General features: G+C 42.2%; 1 protein-coding gene across 1 annotated transcript in view; it reads left to right on the forward strand.

Moving 5' to 3' along the window:
• Positions 1–19,896: 19,896 nt before the first annotated feature.
• Positions 19,897–26,854, forward strand: part of PLAGL1 (PLAG1 like zinc finger 1) — a 28,086-nt gene continuing 21,128 nt past the window's right edge. The window contains exon 1 of the mRNA XM_035899894.1: positions 19,897–19,941. Coding sequence (XP_035755787.1) covers positions 19,923–19,941 — 19 coding nt within the window. The 5' untranslated portion in view covers positions 19,897–19,922. The remainder of the gene's footprint in view (positions 19,942–26,854) is intronic.

Here is a 26,854-nt window from a genome sequence, read left to right on the forward strand (position 1 = left end):
TCAGGTTTTCATCCCTCTTCGGCAGGGTGACAGCCGGCTGCGGTCAAGTCTTGAGGTGTCATTGACTCCTACATGAAGCGTCAATTTTTTTTTTGCTGTGGGGAAGAAGGATTTACCACATTACATGATTTATTTTTTCTTAAAGTATGTAACTTTGCTAAAATTTCATTTTCAGTTTTTTATTTCCTCATTAAAAGTCCGCGTCCCATAGCCAAATGACAGTTCGTTTTTCTAGAAAGGTGAATTTGGGACAGCCAAACTCTTCTCCGAGGGCTGTCGGTTTCCCTGTGTGACTTGAGCATAACAAGTATGTTCCTCCTTACAAAGGAGAGCCAATAAGGCTAACTGCTTTTGAAGAAGGTATTTAAAGTAGCTGATGAAAAGCACAAAGTAGTAGCTGTCTTTAAAATGCAAGCTTAAATATAATCTTCTCGGCTGATACTTATAATTTATAAAGGACTGCATAGGACAAAATCCAAGCTATGTTTTTATGTACAAGATATATATACATACGTATTCGTGTGTGGCCACTTTGTCCAACATACAGGATTGTTCATGTCACCTTGATGGCAAGGGTCTTCATGAATAAATACAAATGGTACATACATTCTGTTTCCAAGAAGTGGTAGAAGAGGATGTGCTTGGCGTTATTGCCGAAGATTAGCAAATCCAGCTCTGACAGAACGAGGAAGGAAGAAGTTCCCAATCTGAGCACTCTCATCTCCTGGTATTGCAGTTGTAAACTTCACATCAACACGCGCGACCTGATTCTTGGTTGTCCCAGTGCTTAGCAAAAAATCTGACTGTTGAAGCCTGAGATACCTGATCACGTGCAGTGGCATAAAACGTTGAGCGGTCCTGTCCTGACTTGGCAACTTCTCCTGCAAGACAAGAACATCTCTTTTTTTTTTTTTTTTTTTTTTTTTTTTTTTCTTTCTTGTGAGGTCTGCAGTACTCCACCGACCCCCCACGTGCAGCACCTCTGGTGTGCTCTGACCCTTCGCTGGGGAGAAATACAGACGCTGTCATTGGGAATTCCCCTTTGCCGGTCCTTCAGGTCCCGGTTTTTGGCTTGGCAAAGCTCGGCACGGAGCACCGCTCCGCCTCTATGCAAGGGGAGCGGTTGTACCGTACAACACGACGTGGGGCTGTGCCGGGCAGGTGGCTCCGGGTGGCACATGGGTAGTTCTGCTAGGCAGAAGTACGGGTACAGTGACAACAGGCTCAGTGACAAATTGTGTGGTTATTATTTGATATTGTGTGTGTTCTGCTGATGTGGTGCTGCTGTACGTGCAGCGTATTTTCCTCCGTTGGTGTGCGCTTGCTTGCCCTGCATTGTAAGTCAGAGCAGCCAAAGCCTCATTTGCAAATGTAATGGGAGCCGGTAGAGATCCTGGAGTAGCATAACTGCGTAATAGGCTGATTGCAGCCCCGTTTGAGTTGTTGAGTGCTCTCAAGGTGGATCTCTGACATTTAAACAGGACGTGATGGTTCTGATCATGCAGATGCTGCAACTTGATGATAGGATTATTTGTGTAAGAAGTGGAAGATGGGCTGAGTGGGAATAAAAGCTAGAAATAAGATCAGAAGGATTGTACCGGTTTCTCTCAATCTGCGCATCAGAGTGAGAACAGTAGTGGGAGGTTTAGGAGAGTTCGTTACAAGAAAGCACATAAACACCTAAATAATTATTTCTTAAAGGCAGAAGGGGCTATTAAATAATGTAGTTAGCTCTCCAAGTTTAACTGGGTTGCAGTCTTAGATTGGCATCTTCCAGTTTATTTAAAATTGCTCAGTTCTTAAAATAAAAATGAAGATTTAAACCACTTCGAGCGCATTGCTTGTAGGTAGGCTTTCTTTTAATGTGGGCACTTGTTTTGCATTCATTCTGCAGGCACGTAGGCCAGCAGGTCACGGACTCGTGCTCTCTAACTAAAGACAATGACTTCTATTTCCTGTCAATTCCATAATCTGCTCTGCGGCGAGAATCTTGTTGTGCAGCTCTGCGAGCACACGCGTTTCTTCTCTCCCTGCCTGCCCTTCTGCCAGGATTCAGCGGAAAGGAAACAGCGTAAGATAATTCTGCCCCCCCCGCCCCGACTGTTGAGGCACGTTTATTCTACAGTGCGTTGCAGGGGCTGGGACCTGAGCTGCTGTCCCTTTCCCTGAAACTCCTAACTTCTTGGCTGACGATTAAAAACCAAAAACATCAACCACCGCCCCGTCCATAAGTGAATAGACACGCTGTACTTAAGACAGTCTGTGCTGGCATTTGATATAAGTTTCGTGTGTTTGATGTAAGTTTTCATTTGCTTGAGCACTCGACGTTACGAACCTAACTTTACGAACCTAAATAGTCCTCTTCAGCAAGGGCAACCTGGCTCACAAGATGTTTGCAGAACCAGAGCATATTTAAAGAATGCCTTGCCAACTAGTTCCCTACTGGCTCCACTGAGTTTTTATTTTAAGATGTTCCTGCTTTCAAAGATAAGCATGAAACAAGCGAGACCTCTCCAAATGCCAAGGGAACAGCAGTCACACACTTCTACTTAAGCACGTGCCACTGGCCACATCATTTAGTTGTCACTAAACCCAGAAGAAACTGTTTGTTCTTTTCTCGCATGTGTGGAAAGAAGTAGGAAATCTCTTTAAATGATGCCAAGGATGCTGCTATTTTATGATAACTAGCAGGAAGTAACAAGAGTTAGGACAGAAAGAAGGTCAGTCTGCTTGAATTCTGTATGGGAAAATCTTGAAAGTTGATCATAAAATTTAATTCCACACATACCCTGGGGATAATCAAATAAATATTTTGCTTCTAGCTTTTCTTTTTTGCTGACTTATCTCTTTCTTCCATGCATTCTTCTGAATATGGGCTGTTTGGAATTCGCTGTGAAAGAGCGTTTCGGGTTCCAGATGTCTCCGACATGACGATCTAGAAGCGACAGTTCTTTCCAGTGGTCTTTGTCCGTATGCTTCTCGTATTTCCTCTTTTTTCTTGCTTTTTCTGCCCATACCGATTGATCTTCTGTAAAATGGCGTGAGCTGCAGTGCTAAATCAAGATCAAGGATGCCTTTGTAAACTAATTCTGTCTTGGAGGACAGAGTAGATCTGCTTTTATCTTTCTTCTTACTTCCTGCACCTAGAGTGCTATTTTGGGAGAAGCTGTTTCACAAACAGCTTGAGACAGCAAAATTTAAGCTTTCCAAATAGCATTAACTACTCATAATTCCAAGCTGGAATGATGATACAATACAGATTGTATCATAAGGCATTGATTTATTGTTCTAATGAGTTGGAGAGGTAACTTGATCACACTGATTACCTCCCAGTGTTTTCTCCCATTCAGCTTCCATGATTTTTCAAAGGACATCCCGGAACACACTGACACTGTATGTTACCTTGCTTAACCCCCTGAAAAACTGCAGTGGGAATAAAATTTCTAGTCCTTGTGGCGAGTCGTGAAAGGGTTTAAAGTAAACTCAGTCACGCTGGGTTGGTAACTCAACATCCTTGTTTGTTGTCAGTTTTTCTTCTGGAGAGCCTCAAGTTTCAAGTATAGAAAGATTTGGCTCATTGAGTTGCTAATAAATCCTTGAAGATATTAGGTAAATATAAATGAAAATTCTAGTTCTTGTCTGTATCAGTGAAGAGCCTGAAAAAGTAGCTGTGCAGAAGAACCGCGTGCATTTAATCTCGTTATTTTTAACTTAGGTGGTGCTATTGGAGTATAAAAGAAGGTGTAGGGAGTATCTCGGTAATATTGCCATGATCTGCTGTGAGTGGCACCTGGTCCTGACTCTCCAACAATTAACTGCTGGGGAAGAAGACCTCCCAGCTCTGCCTGACCCACAGGTGTCAGAGAGTTAAGTGCCGACGTTCACCCCAGCCCAACCGCTGGGAGCCAGTCCTCTGTGTAATGTGGATGGATTCCCTGTCCCAATTGTTTTTTCTCCTCTGTCTCCTCCTCCCATGCTCTGAGGGAGGTGGGAATGGGTCTGTCCTAGGAGGACGCTTCTTCATTGCCTATTTTATGTGTATCCTGGGGAGGAGCAAGGGAGTTATGTTGTTTGTGTGTTGAGATACAATAGGAGAGTGGTCATTGCCCGGATGTCTAGAGTGATGGTATTCTTTTTGGCTTATGTGGGGCAGTGGGGCTCCTGACAGGGAAAGTTGTGACCATGGCTAAGGTAGTTCAGCTGGTGGCTGCCCAGACCTGCATGTTGCACATAGAGCTGTTTCAGTGCTAAATGTCAACTCTGTGTGCTGAGGGGTGTTGCAGATGACCTGCACGACCCAGACACACCATGTGGAATGGCTCGCCACGTTTATTGCACAGATGGCACCGTGCTTTGTCTTCACAGTGATGCTAACCATGTTGTGGAAAGTTGTGTGCTGCCACTTTGGAAGCACTAGTTGCTCCAGAATGGCAAGACTCATCCACAGATTAGTAAGCTTGCTGTGCTCATCCTGTTGGGAGGCACTGTCCCCCCATCAACCTTCTGATGCCATCGCCTCTCAAATGATTGTTTGAAGAACTGTAGCAAGAAATACATTTGCAGCAAATGCAGAATAGCAGCTGGTAGAGTACATAGGGTGGTGCCACCAGGGTGGTCAACTGTGTGCATTGGGCATAAAAGTCATGGGCAAGGTATAGGTAGGCTAAAGCAGATGTGCTTACCTTTTCTTTAGGGCATGTAATAGAATTGCACTTGGGAAAATGACTAGAGTAGCAGTATCTAACCTGTGCTAGCATATACCATAGCAAGCAAATGTAGTGCAGTGAGCAATATTATACTTTGCTCCTCCACTCGGACTCTTGTTTCCAGGTTCCTGTTGCTATGAATGGTGTTGAGAGCCTCTTGAGGGTAAGCAAGGATATCTTCTGCAGGAGTGTCATGTATATCTTTCAGTGAGAACTGCAACAGCAGAAGTGCCGTGTACTTTTTTGGCCATAAACTGTCACTGCAGTTTTGTTGGTTTACTTCAGCTAGATTGTTATTTCAGTCGCTGCAGCTGTATAGTGCGATCAACAGCATTGGTTTGTCCTGTCCTACAGAATAAGTAACATTAGAATCAATATGGCTTTTATAAAGATTACAATTAAAAGTGCTGCAAGGCTGAGCAATAAACAAGTGATTTATAAAGCATTAAAATTCTGTTTTGCCAGTGCCTTGACAGATTGATTCCCAAAGAAGACACCAAGTATCTAATCATTATATTATCCTGCAATAATAAACAGTGGAAGGACCAGTGAAGCACATGTTAAAGGCATAGCTAAGCTAGTTCAAAGTTTATTCTGTCCCCAGAGAGGTGGATGTTCCTTCTTTGTCAGGTGGAGTTATCTCCAGAGTCATCGTCACAGATGTGGCGTGCAGAGAACCAAAGGGGAGTATGAAAGGAAGGGAAGTAGTGGTGCTGAACAAAGATCTGGAAAGAGGCGGTAAGTGAAAGGCAGAGGGAAGATAATGAAATACCGGAAAGTACTACCTAAAAGAAAGAAGTTGCTAAAAACACAACTGAAGTTGGATTGGAGAAACAAAAGAGAAACTCTTAGATGGAAGAACAGTGCAAAAAACTGGGAGATTTGTTTTGTCGACATTGGAAGTTCTGTTTTAATTCAATGTTCATTCAGTCTTAGCAGCCAGCTCAACTTCCTATGTGGAGAGGCAACCTTTGCAATGTTCTAGAAAGTAAAAAGACTCTACGTACGTGGTCCAGGATGCTTTCTGGCTTCTGTTTTTTTTCTTCTATCTTGGTGGGAGTCGTGGCTCACCTGCATCATTGAGTAAGTAAAAGGCATTCAACCCTTTTTAAGTAAGATAAGCTAAGAAGAAGTAACATAACTCTCTTCTGCTTCAACGGCACTTGGATATCTCAGCAATCACCCATATTAATTAAACAAGTGACTTAATACCTCTCTTAGTGAAACAGCAGCAGGTGATTTGCCTGCTGAAATCAGGTGATTAAACCTCCTGAAACACTGCCTTTTTGTATTCTCAGGACTCATCCAAGAAAAGACCGGGGCTGCTGGCCAGAATTAATCTAAATGCACTAGGATAAAACCACTCCTCTCTTTCAGTGGAAGAGAAATTTGAAAACTGGCACATGAGGTATCCTGAGTGGAGGCATCATTTGCTTCTTGTATAAACCTGGCAGCCAGATAGCCCTTCCTCATTCCGATGGTGCCAAGCACTGGAAAGAGATTGCTCAATGGTTGGTCCTTGGTGGCAGGTGCCAATGAAAGTAAGAAAAATCATGTCAGGTTAGGATTTCCACAGTTGGGGGAGGGCCTATTATATCCCAAATGAAGGAGGATGAAACCAACAATTTCAGTGAAATATGGCACAGCCTGTAGCACTGATTCATCGCAAAGCCAGTGAAACTGATACATTTCTGCAAAATGTTTTGGTTTCAGTTAACTCAGCCTATTGAGACAAAAAGTTTTACTGGAAGTATTTTGACTTGGTCATGACTCACTTGTTTTTACAAACCTAACAGTCCTTTCCCACAAAGCAGGCAAGCACATATTTACTATAAAATCTCTGATGTTGAAATTCTGTAGTTCCGAAAAGTATCCTCTGCTTTCCCTTCTTTGAACCTATGGGGGGTGTGTGTGGGTGTGTGTGTCTGTGTGTGTGTGTTTGTGAAAAGTCTCTTACCACTGTGGTGACACTCACAGTGTCCTGGTTTGGAAACCTGTTGCTTTGGATTTTTACTTTTGCTTAGAACAAAAGAGTGCAGAGGCATTTTGGGTCTCTTGGAGGTTGCAGATGGATTGTAATGATATTCTTATCACTAGTCGTGCCCGGCAAGGCTTCTGGACCTTATTACTTCTCGCGTAACAGCTGCCAGTGACAAGAATAATTTTCACGCTTGGAAATCGTCTTTACTTGACCTGTGCACATTTACATGCTGTTCTTCTCACCAAAATATTCATAGTGTGAGTGATAGATGGAATTGTCTCCCTTTTTAATGCATGAATTTTCTGTACAGATTTTTCACTGAGTCTGCTAAGGTACATGGAGGTTTTTGGTTAAAAAAAATGTATCTTAGTTTTCAAACTTTTATTGAATAAAATGAAGAGAGGCTGCCCTGACCAAACCAGGGAGATCGACAAGGAAAAAAACAAAACAAGGATAAAGGGGAGGGTAAATTGGTTTTCTCTCTTGATCTTATTCTAAAAGAAAAGACTGTAAGTGATTTTGTTTCTTCTGTAAGTTGTTCTTACAGTTTCAGTGATTTGCCAGTTTTGAAGCCTGAGTCTCAGAACACTTCTTTGCAGGCCTCAGTGCCCATACAGACAAATACTTACAAATCTCTGGACCCTTAGCAAAGATGAAATACTGAGTTACAGAGTGTATAAGAGGATGTTAGAGGTGATCAAAGTGACTTGGTTGAGAAGGGGCTGTGGGTCTCAGTCCTTCTAAAAAAAAAAAAAACTGTCATATTTTTGCCAAGTTTTTCATGCCACTTTTATCAGCATTAAAAAATCAACATTTTGAAATAAGACATTACAAAAATGAGTATAGTCTTAAACTAATGGAAAACAGACTATGAAAATAAGGTTATTTTAAATATTTTGTACCCAAATCAATAAAACAGTTCACAAAACAGTTGAAGACAATATAGAATGAGTGTCTTTTTTGATCTGTAAAAATATTAGCAGCATATATTACTTTAAAACTTTTATTGTCTAATTAACTAGTTTTTTAGACTGTGTAAGTCTCTGAATCATCTTTATGGTCAGTGATTTGCACTGATTACTTTATTAATCATCTAATCTAGAAAAAAAACAGTCATGTTATAATTTTAAAAATTAAACTCCAACCTGATAGCAAAAATTGTCATGCATCTATTTAGGTGCTAAGGTTGCTGTCATACTTCTGATAATATATGTGGGTCACACGATCTTCAATTGCATTAAATTGTAATTTAAATTTCATTTATTTTGACAAGGATGTTCTTCAAAAGTTGAATCCATGGAGTTTACAGTACAACTTGAAACAGCATCTTTGTGGAAAGTGTGACCTGTGCCTTCAGTTTGTCCCAGCAGAGCACTGACTCTTGAATCACACTGGTTCTCCCGGTGCGAATCTGGTTAGCAAGTCTTCAGTCACCATTTATTAGAAATCTGTTGGGGTTTTTATTAATGTTGTAGTAGATGTTGGAGAACAGAATGTCACGGTGCAACAAGTAAAATACACTTCAGTAGTTTGTTGACTGAAACCATCTAAGAACAGGATAGCGTACACTTTTAGATAGCCCTAAGTTCTTCCGCTTGCAGACCTCACATCCCATATGAACATCTGACAGAATATGTTCATATAGGTTTTATAAATTACTAAAATGACCTTCTGGTAACTTGGGGTGCAAATGTCAAACGTCTGAGTTGTTTGGGGCTATTTTTCATTAACTCACCGAACCATACTGAATGGATGTTTCAAATGTCAAAGTTGAAGAGGTCATGCAACTGGGTGAAGAAGTAAGGACAAATGACCTCTTGGTGAACTTTTGATGAAAGGTTAGAGATCACGGGATTTTTTTCTACATTATTGTAACAAGCTTTTCTATATCAGGATAACTTCTAAATGAAGAAGTGCTGTTCTTTGCCCCTGCTGCTACAGCCCTTGGAGAAGTTAAGCAGATTCCAAGACTGTCTCTGAAAAAATGACATACAGACAAGTGACCCTAATGAAAATGCCGAACTGCTGAAATACTAGATATATTTTATATCTGCCTGTACTTTGCGTTCATTAATCCATGGTGTGCCACGTTTCAAGTTCCTAATTTAGTACTGATACAGGAATTAATGGTCACTTACTTTCAAGTGGTTTTTTTCATTCTGTGGAGGTAGTGGCTGAACTTTTCCTTTACCAGTGTCTACAGGGCTCTTCAGCATTGGCCTTGTTATTCTGCTTTTGTAATTCCTTTTGCATTCTCCTGCACTGAAAAAAAGAAGCTTGCGTAGACAAGAGCCAGTCTCCTTTAATTTATTCAAGTTTTGGTTTTGCTGGAGAAAAGGGTAGAACGACGTTACTGTGCGGGATGATATTTTAAACAAGCACAAACACCGTGCATGTAATGCCACGTTTTTTGGCTTCTTGTCTGAGGAATGTGCAAGAAGTGGCACAGGATCCCAAGGAGGTTTGTATACCGTAAAATTACCAAGAAGGCTTCCAGTCCAGACCCCAGAAAGGCAGGAGTCTAATTATAACTCTATGTTGTAAGCTATCAGTATGGGGGAACAAGAGGTTCAACTGATCTTTAGTTGACAGGGAGAAGCAACTTTTTCTCTCTCCTTTATCTGAGAAACAAGTTACTGTGCTGAATGTGAACGGTGATTCTTTGTGCTGAATCTGCATCTGTATCTATGTTTATTCAGCAGTAACCCGTGAGCCACAATTTGCAGATTTTTGGAATCATCGTATGGCTTCATAATCAAAAGAAAAGTTAAGGAAACAGCCAAGTAATATTTGGGAATGTGTGTAGTTTTCATTAATCAAGCATATATGCAGTATTTGGAGTGTTTGGATATTTTGAGAGTTGTGCACCGTGGGCATTCTAAGCAGTACTATGAGAATATAACCCCTAAAACTAAAATGCGCTTTAAGAAAAGCAACAAGAAATCACTCCTCAAGTTACAGTTTAATTCCACCAGAATTAGTCCCTGATGATTTAATGTAATGGCTCTGTTCCAGTAAATTAGGTTTAATAATTGCCCCTTGCGTCTGTACCGTATGAAGTGGTAGATTGCATTTTTCATGCAGCACCCCACTCCCGCCAGTCCACTTGTGCGAGCAGGAGTGCAAGGACGTGGGTGGTTTTGCTGCTGAGTTTGCTGTTGGCAAATCCAGCTGCTGTTGGCAGAAAATCTGAGTGTGCAGGTTGCAGCAAACAAATTGAGGGATGTGACAGGCAGCTGTTACCCAGCACAAGGCTTGCGGCGTTTAATTAAACAAATCGGCTACAGTTGTCTCTTTTCCTTGAGTATTACGTTCTTAGTGGAAACTCATGCTCATGCTCAGGCTCATGCTTTAGTTTGAGTTTTGAGGATGTATTAGTGTTGTCATTGCTTCCTTCAGATGGCTCAAGCAGTTCTCTAAGTCTGAGGCCTTTAAAAGTGGACAGAGGAAAGAGAACATTTATAGTAGCCATGATGCTGTTAACAAACAGTGGGGCATATTACGGAGAGCATTAATTATGCTTTAATGCATAATTTATGTATAGAGAAATCCAGCTTTTATAAAGCAGCTAAAGAGACAAAGCTGCTAAACCTGTTGAAATCACTGTGAAGACCATATGTTGCATCTAAAATACCAATATTCTTGACATGAAATACCTTTTCAGGTAAATATTCCTCAGTTTTACTAGTTTCTGAATGAAATGGTCATTTCACAGTGTTGGAATTTAAAGCTCCTAAAGAGTGAGAGCAAGACTCTGAAAGTGAAATTTTCCCAAATAGTTTGAATGCCAATATTTACAGAATGTAGCAGCAACACTACACGCTGCATTGCATTATTGCGATAGTGCTGTAGGGCGCGTACGGATGCTGTTGTAGGTGTGCACAGAGTTTGTGAGCATCTGAGGCTGGGAGGTTTTAGATTACCATAATCTAAGCAAGATGTGGGAGGCAAGGTGTTGGCTTCCAGATGACAAATCTGGTTTTACGATTTCCTGAAATGTAGCAGCGTTGCTGAAGTACGGGCTAAACAAACACGCATCCCCCTCTCCGGTCACGGGAGCGGCTGTTGCACCATGCAGGAACTCGTCGGTCCCGCCATCTCCACTGTGGGTTTTGCTCACCGCATTTGGAAAGCTTCTGGCTGCTAATGAGTTTTATTTGTAGTCAGCTTATGAAAGGAGAGAGTGTTAAAGCCAAGGTTTTTGTAAAACCTTTTTTGAAGCCGCAGGAGACTTGTTGACTCTTTGCGGTAGGCTGCCTGAGGAGGATGCAGGGACGGGAAAGGAAATCTCCCTGCCACCAGCCCTTCCAGCGGGGAGCAGTGGCAGTGTCCTTCCTGAAACGGGTGTTGGGATGGAGGCCTGAAGCAATGAAAAGCGTTTAGCCAAGGTATTGAGGGAGAACGGGAAAAAGTGCTTTTTCACAGGACCTCGTACAAGTGGGTTTCGTGTTTGTTTTGTGCCAGTTCAGTCCTGAGTTTCAGTGAGTAGACCAGAGTCCTCTCCACAGGCTCATTGAAATGGAAATGGTTTTGCTGTGGAATGCAAATTATTTTAGGAATGTTTCTGGGTCTTGAGGCTCTTTAAAACTCACACTTTTAAGATTTTTTTTTTTTTTTAAGCTTATTTTAACCGATTCTCATAACAAAACAAGGATCCAGGAAGATGATTGGTGCCTTGACCCTGACCCAGCAAAATATGAAGTGTAGGTTTGTATTCACGTGTACAAATAGTTCCCTGTAAGTCAGGAGTGGAAAGATAGGGGAAATGCAGAAATGCTTTGCTGGATCACAATCAAAATGCTGAGTGCTTTGCAAAGCCAAACAAGAGCAGCCCTCAGTAAGGCAGGCTGGCATGAGATGCCATTTGGTATCGTTCCCTAGGGATTTGTCTCCCTTTTGTTACTATCGCTTTTTAAAAATACTATTTAGTAGCATTTCTTCTGTTATCAGGGCACTGGGGATGGGCAAAGACTTGTACTTGATGCATTGCCTGCCATAGGTCTTTTGCTGACCAAAATATACCAATGTTGAGTGATACAAGGCTAGGAAAATTAAGATGAGAGACAGTGCTGTATTTCAGAACAGGAAAACCTTGCTTAGAAACAAGGAGTGGGATTTGTTGGTCTTTGTGTTTCTGGTATCAGGGCACAGGATATAAAATAAATGTACTTTTAATGAAAACTGGGGGGTTTTTTGCTTTAAACTGAAAATAGACTTGGATTGATTTGGTGCATATGTGGACCATATTTGATGATGCTGCACGTTGAGGTGGTTGTAACCAGCTTAGAATATTGATTGGTTGGGGTAGGGAATGGAAAGGGAGGACTTTATGCATCCAAATTTTACTCTCAATATAGCTTTGGCAAAATAATAGCCAACTGATCCCCAAGTTATCGAAGTCAATGGGAAGTCTTATTGCCTGACCTCTGGAAGTGACTGTAAACCGGCAGCGCTCTTGGTTGCTTGCATACCAAGGCATTTAACCTGCAGAAAGATGTGTTTATAGATACAAAGTTTCCTTCAGCAGCAGGACTTTATATATTTGTATAGTATTTGTGTGTGCGTATACACACTTTAAAACAAATATCATGAAGGTATACGAAGTATTCTTAGTAAACGCATTAGAAAAAACATATCTGTGAGTGCATGACTTTTATCCACCCACGGTCTGCCTTATGCTTTTGTGCACCATTCTTTTACGTCTGCATAGTCCTTTGTAAAAGAGGGAGATGTTCATACAAAACTTTGGGGTTTCATTATTTTTTACATTCACAAATGAGACTTACGTTTGAAGAACTTCTGCAGTGTCAGTGAGCCAGATTTCTGGATCAGGGGCACAAGTGTTTATGTGTTGTGCTGCTCGAGTTCTTTGCTTAAGCAAGGGAAAGATGTGGAATCCTGTACGTAAATAAAAACATTATGATGGCAAAAGAGTTACTCTGTTTTGTAATTATACAATAATTCCATGATTTGAAAAAATGATGTAATTTTGTAAGAGTACAAGTAGATGCTATTTTATATGATAAATTATAAAGTGACTTACAGTTTCATGTTTTCCCCAGTGAGGGACTCTACATGCGGTATATGTAAAAATGCACAGAATTTCCCTGTTGTGCATGTTTGATGAGTTGTACTTAGCACGTATCAAATCCTGACTGTGGATGCACATGTGGGACTAACACAAACTTCAGAAGGTTTCTCTGAATGGAGATTTTGGCCTTGGATATTCACTTTTCCCTGTTAGTACTCCGTTAATGCTTACATCATTTCTATATCATTGTGATTTTCCTTCCTGTTCATGAATTCAGGAGAAGAGAAACTATGTCAGCAGAAATGCCGTTAGCCCAGCACGAGCACTAGCAGTAGCCAAAAGAGAACAAGCAGGGACACCAGCGGAATGCTAATGCTGTGTAATAGATGCGTTGTCTCCTGAAGGTATGTTTTCTTCTGATGGATGCGACCTGAGGTGTAAGGTATGCTGAAAGTTAAACCCCAGCAATGGATTTCTGTAATGGGGGAAGAGAGTCCTTCCTGATTTAATCTCGCTGTAAGTAGGTTAAGTGTGGTTTTCCTGTCACATCTTTGCTTGTGTATTTTAAAGACATCTGCAACCGTATTACTTAACATAGATGTCTTGAAAAAAGGCTTTTACTTGCGTTTTGCCTTTACTCAGTTAAAATGCGATAAAAAGTACTTAGATAACCACGTCATCTATGCGGGGCCGTTGTGAATCTATAAACGGTTTGTCCTGGACATCCTTCCGAGTATCTGAAGTATTAGCAGTGTCCCCTTTTCAGCTGCATGAGTAAGGTGGGCAGATGACTTCACAGCATCAGGAGAAGAGTCTTCCGGTGACTGATTAACTGATGTATCTCTTCGGCATGCAGCATGAAACTGAGGTGCATTTTTGAGCCGTATAATGTCAGATCATTGGACAGAGTATGTCTGTGCTGTCAGTTGTCATTGGTTTTTGACATTGGTTTTGTGCGGAAAGCAATGAAAGGAATTCTGTAATAACCTCTGAGGGCTTGCTGGGTGGCAGATGCTGACTGCTTCAGAACAGCCATGTTTCTGCTCACGGTGGATTCATAATTCAAAAGCCATGATCCAGGTCTTTGTCTCTGCATGGCATAGGTCTCTTCTGCAGACAGCATGTTCTCGTCATCTACAGATGGCATCGTGATGCAGCCGTACGGGTATCAGCCACAGTGTCACTGTGGCAGTATGAAAGCTTTTCCTATTGCTGCCACTTATGTCTCTTCCCACATCAGTGCCTTCTTTTCCTCTGGCTTTCTGGGGCGTGATGCCAGGGAAGGTAGATGTACCTCTTCTGGAAGAGAGTCAGGTCAGCAGAAGAGCTCTGTCGCGTGAACCCCATGTGAGAATGCTGTGGCGTTACATGCAGGACAGGTAGTTGTAGTCTTACATTGCGGATGTTGCAAAGGTCCCTCACAGAGCAGTTTCCTCACCTCCCTCACTGTGGAGTTTGTCGTCTCTGGTGAAGATGAACTTCAGGGCCAGTGAAGCAAGCACTTCCTTCTAGAAATCTGCAGTGCCCTGCAGTGGATACAAGACTTTGTGTGAGAACTGCATTACAAAACTTTACCCAGGTGTCATCATAGTATTTTCAAGGCACAGGAGGAGTAAAAAGTGGAGCTTTTGCTGCCCCTCTTGCTGCCTCTCAATGAGAACCACTGGTAAGCAAGTAGTTATCAAGGCCATTGTTGGCAGCCTTCACGGATGTCTCTGTGCATCATGAGCAGCCCCAGAGGTCCTGTGGGGGCTGGTTTCCCTTGCCGTGCATTTCCTTGTGGGAGTCACCTTTCCTCTGGTGCAGCAGCGGCCCTGATCCTCATGTAGGTCCTCCTCATGGACCATACCTGGAAACGAGTTGTCTGATTACATTACTCCCACGTCCTCTGCATCAGAACAGAAGGGGTAACAGGCATCGCCTTTCCCACTGTGGACCCTGGACATCCCAGGGCAATCCCACCACCACAATGTGTACCCATCCCAAGTCACACATGCCCACAGTGTGCCCACTACAGTTGCTTCTGAAATGCAAAAAGCATAGTCTGTAAATTTGTGGCAATGGTGGAACAACTAAGGAAAATAAAACCTAAAATCCTGGCTCCTACACAAATGTGCTCTGCAACATGTCCTTCTCCTCACTTCCTCTAACCAGCACATAACCACTTTTCACCATCACAAAGCATGGAACTTTTCATCATCCAATGCACCTATAATCACTGTTTTGCTCTCTGTAGACTGTTAACGATCCATTATACTTAACCCATCAAGTCCTATTCAACCTAAAGGTATATGCTAATTTCCTGATACCTGAAAGCCTATAAGAACCTCATAAGGCTTTGCCTCAAATTTTCAAGGCTGCAATTTTCATGTATGAGAAACATCCCCCACTCTGCTCCTCCTCCTCTTCTGCCCATTCATTGATGAAAAAGGACGGTATTTAAGAGCAACCACAAACAACTTCTTTTGGGTGTGTGGGCAGCACAGCAGATTTGGCCAATATACCCACAACACTTCATGTAAAGGTCAATGTGGTTTACAAGGAGTGAAAACACTGAAGACTGGCCAATGGGACTATTAAACTGAGGCCAGGATGGCCACTGGCCAGCCACCTAAGTTTAGATTGACAAGTGACTGATGTGGCCAGAAACCAGCAGACCTGGTTGGCACAGCATAAGTGGCTGCCATGACTCTGTGTGTGTCGCAGCCCCCTTGTTTGGAGGGCAATACACTACGCAAGAGGTACCCTCATGCACCAGAGGGGTGACCTTCAAGCAGGAGAGGGCTTTTACAGTGGTGGTTTTCTGCAGCTAGGAGGACAGACAGTTCTGGGTCCATATTGAGGGTAACTCCTGGGGAGGAGCTGGCATAGCTTATGAGGAACTTGCAGTTCTACTTACACTCCCTTGCCTCTGCAGATACACCTTGCTGTGCTTGTCCTCACCCTGTCAGAGATAACATCCCAACTGACTGCTAGAAGAGGAGTACAAGAGTTCCTTGTGTTGGTGCACTTGCTGCTCTGTTGTTTGGCAAGTTGCTTGTCTTGGGATGCCCTCACGGAGGTGTTCCCTCTTGGTCTGTAGTCTCTGTGTCCTCCCCAAGGGCTGGACTTGGGCACTACAGGGTTGCTGCTGGTAATGCTGCTTCATCAGAGGACTGTACAAAGGGGGAAAAAGAGAGGAAGTTCCCCAGGATTTGATGGCCTGTGGAGATAGACACTTTGTTGATTTATGGTTATCCTCTTCATAGTGTCTGCATTCTCTGGGGCAAACCTTCTGCAGCAGAGTCTTGTAGTTTTGACCATGTCCTAGGTGACCTGCCCATGCTGGTAAGCGCCTTTAATGCGGTGAGGGACAGCAGGTAGATGGCAGTGTCACCTCCAGACTGCAGGAAAAGGCAGCCCTGTTAGCATGGGCAAAAGGGATGGGAGGGAAGAGCCAACCTGTGCAATAGCACTTTTCTGCTGTGTTTTTTTGAAGCTGTTTCTGAGTAATAAGTGAATGGAGAATTTCCTCACGCTTCTGATAGCTGCCCTTCCCCTCCAGCCTTCCCCCCCCCAGCAGCAGATTAGCCTTTTGATTGCAGTGGAGGTGTCTCATAGGTGTTTGTTTTGCTCTGGACTGTGCTACTCTTCATCTGAGTCCTGCTGATGTCATTCTGACCTGTTGCAGTCTCTGTGTCAAGAGGTACGGTCTTCTGTCCCAGCTAGTGTATGTGCTCCTTCTTCTCCATGTCCCCTCCTCTACCACCAAAGTGACACCACAGAACAATTCAACCAAACCTTAATTGGGACGTTTGCGGACCACAGTGTCACTGGAACATGGCTGGATGGCAGACATGGAGGGGGCAGGGAGAGGGTGGACTGAGGCTGGACTTTCTCATGGCAGGAGACTGCTGCAGACCAGATGTGGGGGACGAAGGTATCCTGCTGACTCAAACCATATGGAAGGGGAGAGCTTGTTGTGTTGTGGTGGTTTACCAGGTAATTGCCCTGCAGATTGAATGCCAGCAAAATGAAATAATTTTGCCTAGTAATTCAGTGGGGGGATGAAGTCTTTAGTAGTTGGTGGCAATGCTTTGACAGCGACAACATGTAGCCTGCTGTTTCTGGGGATGACAGACGTTGGTGTGTGTACAGTCACATATGGATGCCATTAAAGTCCACTGTGCCCTCTGCAAGGCCTGAATTCTTAGAAATTAACACCACAGACAAGTGCCTCACTGTCAGCCAGAATGGAATCAAACTGCAGAGTAGTTTTTTTTGCAGAAAGAAAGCGTTTTCTGGCCGATGGAAATTAGGCTAGACACTTGCTGCTTAGAAAGCCTGCTTTCAGCATGGCTGTTTTTACCTGGAAAGAATCATAGAATAGAATCATAGAATCATAGAATCACTTTGGTTGGAAAAGACCTTTAAGATCGTCGAGTCCAACCTTTAACCTAACCCTGCCATCCCACCACTAAACCATGTCCCTAAGCACCTCATCTATCCTTCTTTTAAATACCTCCAGGGGTGAGGACTCGACCACCTCCCTGGGCAGCCCATTCCAGAGCCTGACAACCCTTTTGGTGAAGAAGTTTTTCCTAATGTCTAGCCTAAACCTGCCCTGGTGCAACTTCAAACCATTTCCCCTCGTCCTATCGCCTGTTACCAGGGAGAAGAGGCTGACTCCCACCTCACTACAGCCTCCTTTCAGGTGGTTGTAGAGAGCGATAAGGTCTCCCCTCAGCCTCCTCTTCTCCAGGCTGAACAACCCCAGTTCCTTCAGCCGCTCCTCACTGATGTCCTTTTAGTGCATGGGCCCCCGTACTGCTTCCCGCTCACATCTACACACAGCCCCAGTCAGAGGCAAAAGCCAGTTTATAAGCTGTACGTTCACCGCAGCAGCTGTTTTGGCAGAGGACAGAGGTTACAGAAGAGAAGTTGATGTGCTAGCGCTTGTGTTTTGTGCCTCAATCTGCAGGCCCCTTGATCTCAGACAGAAGGGATGTACCAGCAGCCTGTCTGTTCTCTGCCTGGCTTCTTGTAAAACCAGGCAAACTGCAATATTGCAGGACTTGATTAATTTGCTGAAGCGTAAGTGTCCAGTGCCATCTGAGATGCCCTGGGCAGCCCTGCCTGGCTTCTAGCTCCTGGTCTTTTTCCTGTATAATCAACATTATAGCTATCAATTAGCCTCACGTGGATGCTTCAAATGTCCTAGGGCACCTCCAAAGACACAGGATGCTTGTGCATGGGCAATTGAAGCATCTCTCCTTGTAGTGTCTTCCCAGCTGAAGGTCTCTGATGAGCTGTTCCCTGTCAGTTTTATCCCACTGATGTTAGGGAATGTGTGCAGCCCAAAGCTGGGAGGAATCTTTTTGGGTTTGTGTTGAAAATATGAATTTTCTGCAATAAAGACTACAGTATACCTGTCAACTACCCCTCACCACCCACCACTGCAAATCACTCTTTAAAATGCAAAGCTTGCGCTTGTCTTCTGCTTGGTGAAAGCAGCATAGGCTTTTAGGCATGTGGGAAGGAAAGACCAGGCAGCTCTTTGTATTGTGTCGTCAGAATTCTTCCAAATTCCAGAGTGCAGAGTATCTGTAAAAGTTATTTTCTTTATGTATTGTCTTTTATGCTAGGATTGACAATTTAAATCCTTGGGGCTTTATGTTGTGATGAGACACATGGTAAGATAGCAAGTCGGATTTAGTAACTTTGCGTGTCTTAGACTTGGGATTGGGTCTGCAAGCACTTAAATGAGGGTATGTAAGTTTAGCAGTTGTTAACTTGCTAATGTAATCAGCATACTTGGTATGTTGCCCAGTAATGATGATCTGCATGTACATGGTTTTGAGTAAATGCTAGGGGGAATGCTCAGTATGGCTGCTTTTGTATGTGGGGACAAACGGCACATCCTCAAGCTAAGATGGCAACTTAGGTGCTAGCAATGGATCCCTAGAAGTGTTATCTTGGTCTTCTCAAACTTGAAAATGGAACCAAAGTGTCCTCATAGATTTCAGCAGGTGGCTGGATCTCAGCTTCCTCATCCTGCTTACGGACAATGTGGCAGAGTCACGCTTTGTCCTTGGCAAATTCTCATCAGCAGGCCACTGATTCCTCTCTGCTTCATCGTGCTCAGCATTCACCTTATCTTTCCATTCACCACTTCTTTATTCTCCTTGGGTCTGTTTCCTCCTCAGTTCTCATCGTTCTTTGCCATCCATTTTTCCTGTCATCTTTATTGCTGCCTTCCATAGTCGTCTTCCCTCAGTTCTCCCAACCAGCTCCCATTAGTTTGGAAGTACCTTACTAACAATCATTGTACTTTTAAAAATGAAGATGTTTTCTTTGACCCATTTCAGTCAGCAACAAAATACTGTTGTCTTCATCAGAGTCAAGTTTTCACCTTAAATCGTATACATACACCTTCAAACACTGCCTGAAATTTTCAAGATTTGTACAGGACACAACAAAAAGGCATGAACTGGTGTGATTCGTACTGATATTTGCATACCCCCTTATTATTACGTGCCACCTTATTTCTGTTGCTCCAAGTAGCCTCATGCACACATTGAGATCCCACTGTGTTAGACACTGCTCAGACAGCTACAGAAAACTCAGACTCTGCTCCTATGTGCTTACAGTAAAATTCCAGTCAAAAACCAGCAGATGAATGGGAAGGGAACAAAATGAACAGAGTCCAGCAGAAAGCTAGAAGTCTCCAGAAGTCTTTCAAGAGAGCAAATGAAATGTCTTCTCCTATATTTAGTTAATATTCCCTTTGACTTTGCAAGGGTGAGGAGTCTTAAGATGAATACCAGAAATAGCAGGCTTAAACACAGAATGGCATGCAATGGGGTAAAATACACGGCGCCTGAAAATTCTGTTTTAATAATGAATGTTAATGAAGATGTGAGATTTGGTGAACTGCTCTTAATTAAAATGCGTTGCATTAGTGTCGTCGGTTCACATTGTTTATGCAACAAAGTGGAATCATTTATTAAGAAGTAAGAAATAGATGGATTTACTCTTTTCGTCTACAAATTGAAATTCTTCCTTTTTACATTTCCCTAGATGTGTTCTCTCGTTTCCTAAAGAGCTAAAAAACTATGCGTATGATAACTAGCATGAGGTTTCAACATGAGTAGTGCTAGTTCAGAAAACTGATCATTCTTTTTTCATTTATTTTATGTAGGTTTCCTTTGCCTGATCTGTAAACATGTCCACAGACCTGCTATGTAAGTACATTTCCATCATCCCACAGTGATTTTTTTGTACCATATGTTTTTATCAGATTCCCAGATGTGCTCATGATGGATGCCTTTTATCTTAAGTATAAAGTCTGCTTTTACATTTGCGTTTTTTCCAAGACATCTGTGGAACAATATTACCATTGTAATCAATGGGATTATTCTTTGAGTAAAGCATGACTTAATATGAGTAAAATTGTAAAAATCTGGCCCATGTATAAGAACAGACTGGTTCACTGAGTCTTAAAATTACAATTCTATCTAAAATGTTTTAGCTATCTTTGGCACAAATACCATCCCAGATTACTATGAGTGATGTTCTTGGGGTTTTTTAATCACTTTGTGAATTTAACTCCTGTGTTTTCAAGGCATTATTATCCAAGTTGCATCCAAATCTCACGCCTCATCACTATTATCCGTCCTTCTTTTTCAACAGCAAAGAATATACAAGTGGCATATCCTTATACTCTGCTCTCGTAACTACCACAAAAAACTACTGCTCAGGTCTCCCTGATACTCGCACACTCTCTAGCCTAAGCTATCTGCAGCTTTAAGTACATTTTCTATGCTTATTGATCTGATCTACATGCTTTCTTTTGGAGTTCCTCCAGTGCCTCAGCTGCCATTTTTTACCATTGCTTCCAAGGGCTGCCTGGCTGCACACTGTGCAGTGTAAGAGAGGGGAATTTCGGAAACCTATTTTATCGGTCTCCAATACTTCCTCAGAGGAACAAAGAAAACAATTTTTTTTTTGGCCAATAACTGTAACCAGTGGCCTGTGGCTTACTGGCAGATAGGAGCTGCCTGTGGAGGTGATATCTGTACTTGGAGTTACTTGTGAAAGTGCATTTTTTGAGCTTCATCTGCTAACTGGCAATTTTGGGGCACGCTTAAGTGTTATTTAGATACAGGGAGAACTCTAAAATGAGGAAAATGCCTGACTATTATATACCACAGGCAAAACTGCTGTTGGGAGTGAAATGTTAAAGAAAGGAGGGAGGGCAGGGTGACTGCACAGTGGTCCTGGTCAAAATCACTTAAGGCTCCTCAACTCTACTCAGATGTTTAAGCTGGTTTGTCTGTTTTAGCTAACTTATGCCCTGGCAGTTTTTGTTTTTCTCTTTTCAGCTCAGCACCTCTCTCATGCTTTTCCTAATGATCAGTGGGTTAGAGAAGTTGTCACCTGAGTAGAGGTTGAAGGAGTTTGGTGTGTTCAGCTTGGAGAAGAGAAAGCTCAAGCAGGTCTAGTCATGGTCTTCCAGTACAAAAATAGTGGTTATGGAGAAGGACGTGGAAGCACTCTTTCCTTTCCCCAGGCATGCACCATGACTTGTGGCCATGGCCACAAGTTGCTTCAGGGAAGATGCTCCTGGGTGTAAGAGGCATTTTCACCGTGGGATCAATTAAACATTGGAGTAGGCTACCCAGAGAAGTGCTGGAATTTCCCACACTGGAAATATTTGAGATATGGCTTGACAGGGCCCTGGGTAACACTAAATCTAAGGGCCTGCTTTCAACAAGAGGCTGGGCTAGTTAATCTCCACAGGTCTCTTGCAACCTAGATAATTCTGCAGCTCTGTATTTCCTTGTGTCCTCAGCTATCTTCCATGCAATGATCAGTCATCCCTACCACCTGTCCCTGGTCTTCTTGATTTTGTACCACTTGTGCTGAGCCAGGTCCTGTGATACTCGGTCATGCTAGAGGAATAGACGTTTGTCTTTTCACTTGGAAGGTGTGTGAATAGCCTTGAGGCAGTGCCAGTACTGAGGGGACTTTCCAGGTTCCAGCTGGTGGGAGTGTACATGCATGTGGGGTTCGTGACAGCCAGGTAGTGCTGTGGAAAAATGTCAGTGCACAGGAGAACGCTAAAGAATTAAATGGCAAATCTGTGCAGATGTGAAATGGTTCTGGATCTTTATGTCTGTTTTTATGTAAATAGTACAGAGCCGGCCCATCAGCTTAGTACTGGCCTGTGTTAACAAGCAACACCAAGGCGTGTTTTGGGGATAATATCTACCAGGCTCTGTTCCAGGTAAGGGATTTGGATGTAACCAAACGGTTGTGGGGGAAAAGGGAAGGAGGTGAGGAACATTTAGACACATGGAGCGGATGCCAGGTAGTCTCAGCACCAGGTAACAGTCTCTGGCTCCTCTTGTTTAGTAGTAGACCATAGCTTAACCACCCAGTCCTTAAGCCTGACCACAGCATCATCTTTCACTAATGCTTGCTTCAATACACGGTCAAATTCTAGGATTAAAAATCTTGTTCCAGGTCGCATTAATGAAGACTAGATGTATAATTAAAAAAAAAAAATCTAACCAAACCAGAACAAACCCCCTTAGATTCCTAGGAAAAAACCACTGCAGTCTGGGGCAAATGGCACAAAGAAAATGTCATGGCTGCACAATGCAAGCTAGAACTCAAACTCCAGTAGCTAAGTCTTCAGGCCTGTGGAAATAAACCAAAAAAGCCAACATCCCAGTGAAGTTTTGGCACAATAAATTTGAGGTAGCAAGTGTTTCTCTGGTTTAGATGGAGAAGCTAAGGAAAAAAAGAGAGAGAAGTTTGTAAAATGTCTGTCAGCTACTGAGGCTCGGCTGGTCAGGGAAGCAACAGACTTCCCTTGGAGCTTGTTTTTCTTTTTATCCTTGGATGAACTAGCGTGCAGTATATTATGCTGCCTGAATGTAGGGGTTTGTCACGGTTAGCGCCGGGGGCTGTCCCAGGAACGTAGGAAGGCGACGGGTGTGAATGGAGCACGCAGTGGTCGTTGGGGCTTGAGCCCGCTTTTCGGGAAACCTGTCGCTGCTCCTCTTGGCCCAGCCAGCCAAAGCCGCGCAGGAAAGGAGGTGGGTCTTTGATCTCTTTGTTGTAGCTGCTCCCTGGGAATTTGCTGAAATCAATGCCCTGTTTTCCTGAAGAAATGAATGGCTATGCCTAACTAGCTTTGTGAAGCGCCGGGGAATTCACCGCTTCTGTTTATTGACAGCTGAAAAGGAGCACATGGTGCTGAATGGGTCCTCCTGGGGAAACAAAACAGAGCGGAGTTAGACTTAGTTGAACACAGAGGCATTTGGAAAAGTCTGCTGAAGGAGGATGGCATGGTTCCTGCCACCTTGTACTAGCACAGCCTGACTTTTTACTAAAAATGCCATTTTAAATAAGGTAAGGATTGTTTTGATTTCCCATACATAGCGCGATTATGAAATGTTTGCATTTGTGTTCTCAAGTGCAAAAACAATGTTTGAATTGTATTCTGTCTTGGGAAACACCTAAGTGACTCTTGTGCTGTTTCTAGCCTCTGTGTATGTTCATTTCTTCTTTATCTAATGGTGATTAATGAATATGAAATGTAATAGGAAATAATTTGGTATTTGGGTCTTGCAGTCAGGTCCTGAATATCAGTCATTTATGTAGGCTATTATATGCAGTTATTTATGTATTTCAGAATCAGCCAAATTGCATCAGATGATTTCTTGACTGGTACAAATTGCTGTGTTAATACACACAAGGCAGGGACTAACAAGCGGGCCTGTCTGGCAGAAAAATCTGGGAATCTAAAAGCCCCTGAAACAGGGATGTATTTCCAAACCTCTGTTTCTATGCATAGACTCAAGGCAAGAGATGGACTTACTGCTACGCTTGCTGGTTTTAGATGTGCAGGTTTTTTGTAAAGACAGCAAAGAATAGCAAGAGGAGGATGATAATGAAGAAGCGGTATTTTCTTCATGCAAGTCCAGAACAGTTTATCAGACCAAAGGAATTTGGTGTGTAATTCATATGTAAATTTTCTACTGAAAACAGGAGAACAAATCGCCAGAGTTTCTATATTAGTTTCTGTGGTGACTGAAGAAAAAGGTTTCTGAGCCCAAGTAGCTACAACTTTCAGGTGTGGCCAACTTATGACTGCAGGAAAAAAAGTAAAGTAATGTCATTTCTTCCTTTGTCAGTTTAAGTGTAAGGGCGAGCTCCAAACAGAATAATCACTGTCGCGAGTCGGAATTGCTGGTTTTGTGTGGCAAACCTGCTTCAAAGTGTCTGTGCATGTGTGCGGTTGTTTGAAAACTGTTGAGTAATCCCCTCATTTTGGGGGAAGTGCTTGGGAACTTTCACGTTTTATCAGAGTACTTGGTGTTCCTCGGTCTGGCATTTTTGCTTTGGGTGACTTTGAGCTGCTAATTTGACTTTTTTTTCTCATTTTGCTCCTCTCTGCAGCAGATAACTTATCTGTTTTTCTTGGAAGCACTGGGGCTCCATATGCAAATATGCCTTCTTTAGAATACTTTGCAATCCTGAAAATAAAAATACATTGCTTAACTGCAGAGTGTCAGCATTGTTGCTTGTGGCATCTGCCTTTAAATTTCCAAGATTTTAAGATAGAAAAGCAAAAAAAGCAAAGGCAAAGACTTAACAGAGGTAAAAACATTGAGCTCAAGCAGACTGATATTGATGTTTGTAAGATCTATTTTCATTATTTTTATCCAAATGTGTCAAGTGTGGGTTTTGATCTCACTTATGTGTATTTATACATGATAGACATTGGAAGCCACTAAAATTTAAAGCTAAAGCTAATTTAAAGTTAACATTTAAGTTGGGAAGGAGGTATATTTGTTGGTCTTTTTAATATTATAGTCTAGATGTGTCATGAAAATTTTGATTGTTGATCGGCGAGGGTTTCTGGGTAGTTGTATTGGTGTAAATACAAAAGAATTACAGTCATAGAAAGCTCAGTTGATCAGAGCTATTCTAGTTAATATAATGGAGAGGAAAGTAGATGATTCATGTGTGCCACGGAAGGTGGCATGTGTTCTCTGTTACTTGGGCGATAAGGCAAGGCAGAGCGTGTTATGTTTAATTTACTAGACTGCATTTAGGCAGAGGTGCGTAGGGAGGTACATGGGGATGTTTTGGCAAGACTGTTGTCCTTTTGCCATTTCTAACATCAAGTTTCTTTATAAAATATGAATTTTATTGTGACCTATTGGCAATGCTGAAGTGGAAGGATTATGAAATAATTTATTTCTAACAAATAGAGTAAGATATACCAAATGCAAAATGGTATATGTGATCATACAGAGTTTTAAGTAAATATGCATGCTAAATGATCGGGGTTATACAAATACATATCTGAGGAATAGTGCATTTCCCCCAAGGTGATGCCTTTGCCCTCTGTTGATCTTGTTTTTTGAGCTAGGAAAGTATGAGAACAGGAACAAATTTTTTGCAATTTTGCTTTGCAAGGTTGCTTCTTACATTCTAGTAATAGCGACTACTGTTATTTTTGGGTTTGTGACTTTGGGAAATAGTTTAAATAAACTACAAATTAATCAGAAACAAATGTAGAAAAAGTGTTTGGGTTTAATTAATCTCAAACAAAGATGAGTGTCAACAGGAGAATAAATAGGTTTTTATGGAGATACATTATAATCTGAGTTTAGAGTGCTTCATCTGCAGAAAAAATCTGCAATTTTTTCTAAACCCACAAATTTTGGAACTCTCGGATGTAATCCTCCAATAATAGTCTGTAATCACGTACTTTGTAATTCTCTATTATAGAGAACTAGACTCAAGGCTGTCCTTATGCCTGGGGAGAATAGTTATTGTAAGGGAAATGTACTATGCTGCTGCCTAATCTGTTGCTGCCAATTTTATTACCCTTTCTTAATCAGTCTGTTAAAGAAGCTCAGGTGGATATAAATACTTTAGTACGGTATCAGTCAAGACATTTGATAATTATCTTGTGGTTCCCATTGAAAGTCTTTAGAGTAGAAAAAACAAGCGTGTGTTAGATCTCAGGAAAAAGAGAACAAGTAAATGGAAACACAGGTAACAACACTTGCATGTGTGAGTATTTTTTTCATAGAAATACATTTAGTGTCTGTTCAGCAGCAGAGCTTCCCGATGTCTATGTTCTTTTTTAGAGAAATCACTTCATGCCTTAAAAGAGAAGAATAATTTAACAGGATCATAAAGGCTAAGAATGAGAGTCTCCTACCTGTTCTATTCCCAGAGAAGCTGGGAATCAAGCATCCTTTTCATGTTGGAAGTTAGGCAAATAATAACAGAAGTTCTTGGCTGTGTGTTCTGTTAATGAAGGTGATGCATAATAAGAGCTAAAGCTGTTCTGCTAAGCTGTTAATGACACTTCATTTACAAAACCCAGTGCTTTTAAAAGAAGACTCCTAATTTGCAGTATTTTAAATATAAGCTTTAGGATTCATTACATCAGTAAAAAAAAAAAAAAAAAAAAAAAATTAACTTTTTTTTGTTCTCTTGGGTGAATTGGAGTACCAGTAGGAGGTTTGGATGGTTCACTGAGGAAGTTACTGATTTTCCAGTTTTATTCAGACTTCCTTTCCACTCAGTGTAGTATGGATTGGACTGTTCCTTCAGGATTGGCCCTCCAAAGTCTCAGCCCCCACCAGTCCTAAGTGTCCATGTGTTCAGTTCTCCACATGGACTTCCTTCTTTCATGACCTGGCTGCTTGCACACCAGTAGAGTTGAGTGTGTGGACTTTTACCTGCAGAAGTGGGTCGAATGGTTTTTACACTGCGCTTTCATTCCCAGTACCTGTAGCTTGCTACGTTTACTCATAATTGCCCTAAAGACCTCAAGTTCTCCAGCAGCAGAGATGAATTCAGCATCTCCTCTCTCTGTCATGCCAGGCTTCCTTATTGTATCCTACAGTAAACTCATATTTCCTGCTACAAAGCCTGTCTACCTGCCAGGTTCTGTCTACCAGTAAGCAGCTGGACATAAATCCCAGCCACTAGTGTCTTTGCTGGGAAAGTTCCCTCAAGTCCCCATTGACAGTTGTGTCACAAGTGGAAGAGCAAGAATCAATTTGGGCTGGTTTCCTAGAGAGAGGTGGCTTTTGTCAGCAAGCCTTCCCACCAGTC

This window comes from Egretta garzetta, unplaced genomic scaffold, assembly GCF_000687185.1.
Source record: "Egretta garzetta isolate BGI_Z169 unplaced genomic scaffold, ASM68718v1 scaffold397, whole genome shotgun sequence".
Classification (NCBI taxonomy): domain Eukaryota; kingdom Metazoa; phylum Chordata; class Aves; order Pelecaniformes; family Ardeidae; genus Egretta; species Egretta garzetta.